At 42.2% G+C, this 11,321-nt stretch overlaps 1 protein-coding gene across 3 annotated transcripts; it reads right to left on the reverse strand.

Annotated features, from left to right (window-relative positions):
- Positions 1–65: 65 nt before the first annotated feature.
- LOC138620737 (gap junction gamma-1 protein-like) lies at positions 66–7,784 on the reverse strand. Of its 3 annotated transcripts, none has more exons than XM_069698158.1 (5): positions 7,639–7,784; positions 3,381–3,652; positions 3,046–3,271; positions 2,273–2,953; positions 66–1,670 (listed from the first exon to the last, which is right to left on the reverse strand). In XM_069698158.1, the coding sequence occupies exons 2-5, from the start codon at positions 3,618–3,620 to the stop codon at positions 1,657–1,659; spliced, it is 1,161 nt and encodes a 386-aa protein (XP_069554259.1). In that variant the 5' UTR covers positions 3,621–3,652; positions 7,639–7,784; the 3' UTR covers positions 66–1,656. The 3 variants fall into 3 exon arrangements, with proteins under 3 accessions (XP_069554259.1, XP_069554260.1, XP_069554261.1); XM_069698159.1 differs by lacking the exon at positions 7,639–7,784 and adding an exon at positions 7,465–7,550; XM_069698160.1 differs by lacking the exon at positions 7,639–7,784 and adding an exon at positions 5,004–5,079.
- Between the last annotated feature and the right edge of the window lie 3,537 nt (positions 7,785–11,321).

The raw sequence follows: 11,321 nt of genomic DNA on the forward strand, positions 1-11,321 counted from the left end.
TAACTTATACAGTGATAAGAGGAAATATATTGCATCAAATTGAGTCAAATTTAAAGACCAAATCATTTCATTCAAATATATTTATTTTCTCTGAAGACAAAATAATCTCTACAGTTACAAAAACTACAAAATTTGCAATAGAAAAACAAAAGTATAAACCATGTAAGGAGTACCATATTCAAACTGGAATGTTGTACCTTGCATTAAGTAGCAAAACTAGAAGTGAGATGATTACAAGAATACAGTATCAAACGGCTCTTTGGGAATCTGGACTTCTGTTTTCCAGCCACAGAACTGACAGGATAGGATGAAAGTTAAACTCTGCATGAACACAGGAAGCTATTGATCAGGAGTCTCGTGATGAATGCTAGATTACATGCTTACATGGCACCCGGCTGTGCGTCGGCAGACAACGGTCATCCCTTCCTAAACTGTGTTGTTTTCATCTCAGGATTCACAAAAGCATCCATGTTTGAGCACAACAGAAATAAGTAATGGTGCATGTCAAGGATGGAAAATATGTCTCACCAAAGAAGAATGTAAATTTCAAAAGACAAGGATGGAATTTCATTGTTGACAGTGGCCCAGAAGACGAAGGTTTCCAGGTGGTTGGCAAAAACCCACAAAAAGCGAAATTATTTTTCGGCTTCCTGGAATGACAAGTATTGTGAATAATTTTTAACACCACATAATTTAGGCAAGAAAAAGATTTACCAACATCCAAATGCTTTTTTTTTTTTTTTTCTTCCAGCTATGGTGTGAAATAGATGACATCTTTCTAGACTAAAGGCACTAATCTAGAGATTTGGTAAAATCAGTAAAAAAAAAAAAAAAAAAAAAGTACTGGTAAAAGAAATTGAGTATTTTAAATGAATTGATTATCGGAAATTCCTTGCAACATTTCCCGTCTATTAATAATTCAAGCATTTCCCAGGTAAATAGTTTGGCCAATTGGAGTAAATATACAGGCTTGAAATATCTGTCAAACATTTCTGAAATGGTATGACTTCTGGCTCGTAAACAATAATCCCTAGCATCAAATCTTTTTAAATTAAACATGACTCATCGAGCACAGGTTAAGGCCGCCCGTGTTGCTGCATGCGCTCCAAAAAAAATGACATAACCCAGGGCTGTGTTATTTCCTCAGAAGCCAACAAGCCTCAACAAAGTGAAACTTTAACATTCAGCGACATTTCATAAAAAGAGAGCCTCTCTTTTGTGAGGAAGACAAAACAAAGTACACTCAGCCAGAGGAGTTTAAAGCTTAGAATAATCCTTACAAGGTCTTAAATGGATGCGGATTATTGCCTGACCAAAAAAAAACAAAAAACAGAGTGGGCAAAAGAAGAGGGTGTAGACAAGGTTTAGCCAAAGGCACAGTCGAGGTTTGGACGTAGGTCAGCGAGCAGAAACCCACGATGTGGCAGGCTTTCAAGTTTAGAGTCGTGGAGATGAACCATTTGTCACAACACAGCTTGGTCAGCATTTCTTTGTTTTCGATTGACCCCTAACACTGAAAGGCACATTTCTTTCATCCACACGCGCACACACACTTCGGTCTCCCTCAGTGGTCTGACTGCATTCCCATATGTGCTTCCCCCATGTGTTTAAGACCAGTAGGAATGGAAGGGCAGACATTTGAGGCAGGAAGCACGCTCAGGCATGTACTCCTGGGAGAAGAAGAGACACAACAAGAATATTCAGCATGTACGTTAATTTCAGACTCGGTTTTTGAAAAAGATTCCTTCACGGACAACTTTATATTCTACTGATTTGAGAAGACTTTATGGCAGACATAACTTGCAAATAAATGTGGAGGTAAATTTGAGCAATAGTCCAGAGTAAAGCTGCGATGAGTTGACTGTTAACTATTTTGATAATCCATTAACCACCAAGCAGAAATATACAATATTCCCTGGCTCCAGCTTCACAAATGTGTTGACTTGGATTTTAGACTGTTTGATCAGACAAAACAATAACTTTCAAGCTGTTAATATCATGATGGGCATTTCCCACAATTTTTTTGATACAAATTCACAAAATGATATAATTGATTCCTATTTATGTTGATTTCAAATGGTTAACCACAGGCTGCAGCCTTAAATGACTTATAGAAGTCTTCCTATAGGCTGGCAATACTTTTCTTCCAAATCTTTGAATTAATAAATACTTTTTGAATCAATCACAAACCAATAAATTGAGATTGAACTTGCAGTTTCCGATAGGAGACTATACAAATACAAAACCATGTTTTCCAAAGTGTCCTAATTACCTTTCTCGCTGGCCTCTCCCTGCTTCTCCTGGGCAAAGTTGAGGCGGTTCTGCTCGGCAGCCGTCTGCGCAGCCGTGTTGACCTCCGGGCTGCTGCTGCGTGAAGGATTTCCTTCCTCTGCCTGGTAGGCGAGGCCCAGGTGCTGCTGGGCCAACTTCAGGTGCCTCCTCAACCGCTCCAGCTCCTTGGACGAGGGGCCCTCGTCCCCAAAACTCTCCCGTCCGGAGTCACCCATTGGCAAGTCCCTCAGCTCCCCTTTCAGTTTCTCCTTCTTCATGGTGGCGTGGTATCCCGGCGGAGCTGTAGGTATGGAGCGTGAGGTGGTCGGATGGGGGGCACGTGCATTGAGGGTGGCCCGCCTGCGGAAGGTGTCGCGGATGCCACCGACCCCCAAATGGATGATTTCCAGGATAGTGAGGAGCAGGCAGAGGAAAGACACCACATACATCACCAGCAGGAAGATGGACTTCTCAGTGGGGCGGGACACGAAGCAGTCGACTGTGTGTGGACACGGCGAGCGAGTGCAGACGTACGAGGGTATCACCTCGAAGCCGTACAGGACATACTGGCCGAATAGGAAGGCCACCTCGAAGGCAGAGCGCCACATCAGCTGACACACGTATACCTTCATCAGGCCGTCACGAAGGATCCGCCGCCGGCCGTCATGCTTTTTCTCAGAGCCTTTAAGATCAAGAAACACTGATTAGAGTCTGACCATGATCGCGGTACAACCTGTTTAAGGATCATTGAGAGTGTATCGTTTGCTGTCCTACTCTTTTCTGCTTTGTTAGGCTTGTCTGGTTCAATCTCTTCAGCGATCATCGGGTCCTCCTCTCCATTGTCCTCCGCTTCCTCGTAATCCCGCACCGCACCGCGGGTCACAACGGGCATCCTCTTGGTGCGGTTCCGGACGGGCCGGTACTCGCCATCGTCCATGCGGGCGATCTTGTGCATGGCAAAGCCCAGGTACATGATGGTGGGAGTGGTGATCATGATCACCTGGACAAAGCACACGCATGCCCATTATATCGTTATTGTTAAACACCGCAGATCATTTGTGAAGCGTTCATGTTCAACATTTTGATCAAAAAGTCATCCGCAGCCTCACCTGAAAGATCCAGAATCTGACATGAGAGAGCGGCGCAAACGCATCGTAGCACACGTTCTCACAGCCGGGCTGCAGCGTGTTGCAGACAAATTTACTCTGTTCATCATAGTAGATGGTTTCACCGCCGACAGCGGTCAACACGATGCGGAAGATGATGAGCAACGTCAGCCAGATCTTCCCCACGAAGGTGGAGTGGTTGGAGATCTCATCCAGCAGACGGGTTAGGAAGGTCCAACTCATGGTGCCAAGGAGACCGGAGCGCTAAATCAGCTCTGCATTTAGAAAGGGAAACACAAATAACCAATCAACCACTGATCATCTTGGGTTTTCTGCTGGAACAAAATGAATTTGTGTTTTTGGCACTATTTTTCTTTCATCCTTTGGGGCCACAGCACATTATAGAAATGAAAATGAACTGCAATTAGGGGCTATTATGAGCTGTCAAATCACAGCCAAAGTGTGATTATAAAGCTGAAACAAATAATTGATGGGTCAAGCCTCAGAAATTGTATCCAAGAGATTCGTTTTCAGTCATTTTTGGGAAAACACAATTATTTCGAGCCCCATCTGGCTGGTTTTTGTCCCCTTTTATAATAGCAACCTGATATTTGGAACTTACAAATGTTTTGTTGGACAAAAGAATATATTTGAAGAGGTACTGCTCTTTTCTGGACTGACATTTTCAAGATCTAATGATGGAAAAGAATCTGCATGTATTGCCTTTCAGGCAGGGAACTTTCTAAGCCTTAAGCAAATACTCCTCATTGGAGTAATAGAAAGTGTCCACAAGCATCAAACTACCATGTTTACACATCCGCACAATGATTAAAAAAATACATGTGCAAATAGTGCATGCAAGTATTCTCGGTAAACCTCGACCGCAGGGCGAAGAGTAAACAAAGCCACATGCTTCGTGTTAATCAAACACAGAGCTCTCAGACATGCAGGTATCCATGTGTACACTTCAACTAATGTGAATCATTGCTGTTGGTCAGAGCGTACCAGTCCTGGTAACAGTTTGCTAAACCCACATTCTTACATCTCCCTGCCATGCCAAGCTGGAGCCCCTTAATCAAAAATCAAAGAGTCGACTGGCAAGTTGCAGCTAGCTGTGAGGAGACCTGCTGAGGCTTTGGACTGCAAACACTGTTCACATGCAGGAAGTATGGCACTAAAGCAGCAAAGGGCTTTAGAAAATGCCTCAAATTATTCCTTTAAATTCTTGAAACTACAACATATTTATTTGACATGGCCAAGATACAAAAGAGCAGACGTGGTCCTTTTGTAGATCAGCGGGCTGTCAGAAATCACAAGTCCTTTTATATTTACTGAATATTAACAGAAAAGCTGATTTACCAACTTTCTGGCAACTAATTGGAAGCAAATTCAGACCTGGGAATATATGTTCTAGTAAAGCACTGAAGTCAAAGATCTACTCCTTAACCAAACAAGCCACCAACAACATTTGAAATGACATAAATGCCACCTTAACTTTATTTTCGGTTGACAGACACAAACAGAGCAAAAGAAAAGGACCATTAGGACTCAAACCTTCCATCACTAAATTTCTACTTGTGGAATAAAGGGTGTAGCAAACAAAATAACCAGCATTTCATGACTCACTGGAACAGAATTAAGCTTAGCCATTACGAGCATCTGTCGGCATGACTCCTCAGATTAGTAAAGAACACTCAGGTCCTCACTCGCCACATTAATCATCCACTCCTCTGCAAAACCCTTTCTCCAAACTGGCACCTTCAGATGCTGAAAAATGGAGAGGCTGAACTTGCCCCAGCCTGACCTGCCTAGTGGAAAAATATTTCACCAGAAAGTCTGCCACACCAAAGCTAGAAAACACCCAGACAGTGAAAATTATGGGCCTGGAAACGCCTCTCGGCTTTAGAAGAGCGTCAATTTCTAATTAAAATCCGAGAAACTCATCTACGACAGAGACATGAAACCCTTAAAACTGAGCTTGGTAAATGTACGCTTTCGGTTGTGGGAACATCTTGACGAATCGCCAAAACAGACAACTTGGTGACCCTGAAAGAAAAGTCAGAGACAGAAACAAGTCCAACTGCAGGGTGACATCTGTTTTCCCCCTACCATACAATTACAACACCCACATGTCTATGGTAAAGGTGTTATCCTCATATAGGCTTATGTGCTGGTTTCTGCCAGCATGGTGCTAAAATCTAAAAGCCCTCTTGACATTCACTGAGGAAGATTGTCCAACAAAACTCTTTTTGTGCACACTGACCAAAGGCGTTACCACCAGAATCCAAAACACTCACCACTAATGGACATCTTGTATCACTATAATTAAGAAAAAAACTTGCAAACATTCAAACTGCCAAAACAAGGAGCCAAATACTGACGTGAATTTTAACTCCACCTCTGTGGCAACTTTTAACAAACAGATCACCACATTTCAGTTTCCTGAAAGTCACAAGTGCACCTGGAAAATGTGGACTTGCTGCATACTCGTTCTTGCCAACACAGTTCATGGAGCCACTCCAGTCACACTGGCTGATATCCTCTATAAAGTGCCAAATACGTCAGAGATGACCACAATGTCAGTACATTTCAGTAACAGTTTTCATCTTTAGTCAACCGTTCGCACGCAGTTTTCATGCAGTTGGGACTGTCTGACAACTTTAACACATCAAAAGGAACATTTCACTTTATAAATGATGCATGAAAATCTCACTGGAAAGTCACAGCGAAGATGGTCCATGTCAAAGTTCCACAAAGTGCCACAGATGATTGAAAGTATTTTTTTTTCGTATTTTTGTTCTTTAATATAAACTTTGTACAGCAGGTGTTGAAGCTCCTGCCTGGTGTTCATGAAAGGTGAAGGGCCAAAGAGGAAGACTTGGAGGTTTCTCTCGCGCCACACACACACACACACACACACACACACACACACACACACACACACACACACACACACACACACACACACACACACACACACACAAAGTTGACTCGTGAAAACCTTCACAACAGCCTCTGCTAACACACTGTTAAATGCCCTCACTGCTTTCCTCGTCTCTGGATGAAGACACGTAGGGAAAGATGAGAGCAGCTCATCTCAATATTTGACTAAGGCAAACTTGTTTCTGGCTCAAGTAAAGACAAACATTTCTGCAACCTCCCAGCTGACCAAAGGCAGCTTTTGAACAGTAGCATATTTGCTCATGTGGCCTAAACCCAGCTCAACTGATTTAATGGCTTTTCTGCTTCAGGAGTCACTGGGCTGCAGGAGGAGATGGAGGGGGTTGGAGAGTTTTTTGGGCAAAGGATCTGGACAAAGCAAAGGCGAGTTAACATTCCTGCCTAACCAAAAGCAGAAAGCTGGATTTTAGGGTTCAGGGAGCAGACAGAGGGCACATGAAATCTCCATGCAGTCTGAGCAGCAAGATAAGACTACAGCATCAATCACACACACGCACGTCAATCACTACTCCTCTGTGGTGTCAAATACACCGTTTCTGACTTCACAAGAGACATCTAAGGAGAAAAAGAAGACGTTATCCGTGACACTGATGTCCTTCTCCGCTTCAAATAGGCCATGAAAAGTGGCTGAAAGAGGGTTTAAAAGGATCCTCAACTGTTTCAAGGCTTTGAACACGCTTTGCTGAGTCAGACTGAATTGTTTTGGAAATTGTGGCATTCTTGAAGGAAAACAAAGTGCTGCCAAGCTTCAGTGGGGAAACAAAAATCCGGTAACTGAGAAAATGAAGCCATCATTTGAAAAAAAAAAAAAAAAAAAAAGTCAGAGACACGATTAGTTAGGAAAGTCAAAACCACTATTTGTAGAAGAATTACTCATTAAAACAACAAGGGGAAAAAAAAAAAAAAAAAATCACCGTAACACTTTTAGTCTGTGTTGTCAGTTTATTTGGCCAGTCCGGCGAGGAACTTTTCAATCTGCTATGGTGGTAAAATATCATTTTAGGACTTTTATCAAACTATATTACCACACAAGCATGTTGAGGTGCACTAACAGTGACTTTTACAAAGTCCTGCTGTATTAAATTCCCCCCTTGGGCTTAAAACGGACGAAAATCGGACGACTTACCGCTCTCCGGCACGCGTAACTCCAAAACTCGTCACGCAGTGTATTTAAACAAAACTCTGGTCGTAAAATAAACTTTTCGGGTGTCCAAAAACTCAAATGAACTCTAATGAAGCTGTAGAAAGAAGCTGAACTGTTGTGTGTTGCAAACACTCACTCAAACACTCAAACACTCACCTTCTGCGCTCCAAGCCGCGCGTCTTCTCTCCTCGCGCTTAATTGCTTCACCAGGTTTTTCTAATTAGTGCGCGCTCTCATCGGCGTCTGCGTCCGCGTCCGAGGCAGCCTTCACAATGAACTATTCAGGCCGTGTTGACCCCATGGGTCCCGATCAAGAGGACAAAAGAAAATCTTTGATTCCTGGTCTCCTGCTTCCCTCCCTCCTCCACGCAACTCCCCCATTCAAAAAGACGCCCCCCCCCCACCCCCCTCCCTGAAACCTGAGATCCACAACGCGGACTACCGTTCTGCCCTCCCCATAAAGGACCATGGGAATCCTATTATACGTTTTAGAATATATTGATGCTGTGCAAGTGTCACAGTTAAAGCTCAGGTCTCCATAGGGACACGAAAGGAATTTCATAGGAGATAGAAAAATAGCATGAGGCACAAAGAAGCAGCCACTCTGCACTGGAAGTTACTCCAGGAATATTTGAGGTGATTGTACTTGACAGAAGAATTTCCATTAGATGCCACTTTATACTTTCTCTACATTTCAGAAGGAAAGATTGTACTTATTTATTTAGCAGCTTTAGTTACTTTTCAGATGAAGATTTGACACAATGGATTTGAATTTTGACATCTTACAAAAAGTAGTGCATGATCTTGCTAAACTTCTCACATGGTTTCATTTCAGCAAAAAACTTTTAGCAAAAAACAAAGATTAGAGAAACAAAGTCCAAAAACTGGAAACAGATTTGTGTATCAGAACTTTTTTTCTCTCTCTCTCTCTCTGTGTAATCATCTGACAACCCTTTAGATCTATCTGCTGTATCTGAATGTGAAGTAGTTCAAACTGGCTCTACCTGCAGCAGCTACAACATGCTGCTTGATTAATCATCTAATAATGTCATATATAATAATATATCAGTCAGAGAAAACCAAACAAGGACTCTTACTTTCATACTTGAACTACATTTTGCTCCAAATACTTTTGTATTTGTCAGGTTTTTTTTGCAGGACTTTTACTTGTAATTTAGTATTTTCATATGTCTATTGGTACTATTACTTCACTAAACGCTTAGAATACTTCTTCCACTTCTGCATCATTTCATAATAAAATCACTGTGTTTAACTGTCAAACAAAAAAGCAACCACGTCTGATTCATGTATGTTTAAATAAGTTCCTTATAAATAAACATAAAAACACATGACATGCATCTATCTTGTACCGGCTCATTTATGCAGTGAAGCCACTTGAACAAAAGGCAGACTAAAGCAACTATTCCTCCTCTCTGTCATAAAAAAAATCTCTAAATATAATTGCGAGTAGTGGGTCCACCTGGCTGCAGCAGCCCTGCAATAAATCCAACCTTTATGAAGGCTGTAATGTTCACTTTTTGGTTTATGATTCAGCTTTATTGAGGAGGCTGTTGTGCTGCTTGCTGTGCTTACTGCATTATAGTGAGAAGTGTGTCTAATATTCACTTCAGTATTAATGCCGTGCACAAATTATTGCCTGATTGTGATGTGGAACATTTCTGGAATGGACCTTTAAACATTTCCATGTCCAGAGGCACTCCGATTTCAAAGGATTTGTTCATCAATTTACATATTTTCTTGATGCAAACGAGCTCCACTTAATGCAGAACCATAATCTAATAATTCATCTTTCTGCTGTGTTATCCCCTGGACCGCAGTCTGGCAGCCCAACGGCCGGACACAGCACTGCGTGACTGCAGCTTTTAGACGAGGAGGCCACCCATCCAAGAATTTAGGTTGACGCTCATGTTCTGCAAAACAACAGATTTCTCACTGTCATGCACGCTGCAGCTGCAGTGCTCCTGATATACCAGAGGTACTGAAATGTTTGGGGGAGGCTGTGGCAAGTCCAGTCAGGCCAGATGTCTCCGCATGGCCAAGTCGCCATGGCAGAATCCCAGCTACTTCTCCTACTAAGTATCCTCCATGAACATGGCATGAACTCATTCCCCTGCACCTTTTCTCCTTCACTTATTTAAAGACAGAAATAATTAGTCTCATGGCATCCAGGGGAAGTCTTAATCTCACTCTTGAGAGTATAGGTTTTGTAATATCTTGGCATTTGGTAAACATATAAAACATCACAAAACAAGTGCTGTTAAAGCATAAAAGGTGGAACAAAAAGAGTCCACAGACTCCCAAAATGACACTAGGAATACAATTTAAGACACAATCCTGATGGGGGTGGGGCACATATCTCATTTGGAGTTTAAAATTCCTTCGTCCACCCCTGCCGAGAATGTATTAACTGCTTGAATAAGGGCAGCAGGACTCTGTGATATGAAGCGCTTATGATTTTGCCCACCTGTGCAGTCCTGAATGTTGTGGTAGGGTTTTAGTATCAGACGAGAACATAAAAACTCAGTGACATAAATTCATAGAATGCAATCATTATGACTCATGGATTTTTCAGGGCTGACTTTCTGGGATCATTAATTTAAGCACGTCGTACGCCAACAAACAAAAGGATTCGGTATTTCCTCGCCCAATGTTTATCACGGGAAGATGGAGGAGGCTGAGAAACAGGATTTCAAGAACTGTAAAAGAGTTAACATTTACAGAAAACAGCTACCACATGGAGAAAGATAATAAAAATGTGAAATGCACGGCATAATACAGGCATGTGAGAGTGAGGAAAATAGTGCCAGAGCCATAAAATAGAATTAATGATGTACAGTATATTTCAGTTTTATGTGCCTCCCTTCGTTGCTTCCATGTCAGCTATTTCTTTCTTTTAGGTAAAAAAAAACAACACATTTAGAGGCTGCTTTAAACTCGCCGACTCCCTCCAAGGAAACGGAGGAAGAAGAAAATAGGGTAACAATTAAAGAAAAAGAAGCAAAGTTAGGTAAAATACACATTTTTGTCTTAACTAGAAGATGCAGTTATACAATCAACCAAAAATGTTGAGTACTCTTTGAATCCAATTGAAACATTTATTTATTGCTAAGTTATACACAGTATGAAAAGGGGAACTGCAGCTGCAACCCATGAGCTCTTAATATGCAAGCTTTGTCAATTTCTTCCTGCACATTTACGCTTTAATACCTTTGCTTCTTTTGGTGTCAAAGCTGCAATGCGTCAACAACACTTGAGCTCAAACTCCTGAGGCGGCGAGCATCCCTGCTGCAGTGCCTTCAAGCAAGACAGCATAATGCATATCAGCTCCACGGGAGACGTTCGGTACCCGCACCTGCACTTTGACCTAACTTTGCAGAGACAAGAAAAAAATGTACTGTTGTTTATTGTGTGAATCAGACTTATGGGGAGGACATTAAATCAAGGCTGCCTGAAGACGCGGGTGAGTAGTCACCAGTCATTTGTGTGTAAACCAGCTGCTGTTCACTGCTTTGGGGATGGAGGGGGGTTTCTAAGCCACGTGGCTGCAATTGAAGGTGATTCAGGTCTCCAACAAGCATGTGCACAGCACATGTACAATACCAGTGGCTAAAGAAATATTTACACTGTGAAATTGGTTAACATACCTTTCAAACAGCTGAGCCCGCACTCAAATGGAGCTCCGCTTGGAGAGGCAGGATTGGCAGTTAGGCGTCGAGTGGCCAGAAAGAACACTGTTGTAACCAAAAGGAGTCGAGCTTGGTCCAATAACATACATGACTTCTCCTGAAACTTGTTATCATCCCTTCACTGCTGATGCT

This window comes from Brachyistius frenatus, unplaced genomic scaffold (genome assembly GCF_029030835.1).
Source record: "Brachyistius frenatus isolate BFR_SWC_R1_liver_20210118 unplaced genomic scaffold, ASM2903083v1 Contig_26, whole genome shotgun sequence".
Classification (NCBI taxonomy): domain Eukaryota; kingdom Metazoa; phylum Chordata; class Actinopteri; family Embiotocidae; genus Brachyistius; species Brachyistius frenatus.

What these genes read in the sequence shown, in the direction of transcription:
- LOC138620737 (XM_069698158.1), bottom strand. Translation starts at nt 3,620, where the DNA reads ATGAGTTGGACCTTCCTAACCCGTCTGCTGGATGAGATCTCCAACCAC. An exon ending in TCAGATTCTGGATCTTTCAG is followed by an intron (nt 3,272 to 3,380) that starts GTGAGGCTGCGG and finishes TGCTTTGTCCAG; the next exon opens with GTGATCATGATCACCACTCC. An exon ending in GCCTAACAAAGCAGAAAAGA is followed by an intron (nt 2,954 to 3,045) that starts GTAGGACAGCAA and finishes TTGATCTTAAAG; the next exon opens with GCTCTGAGAAAAAGCATGAC.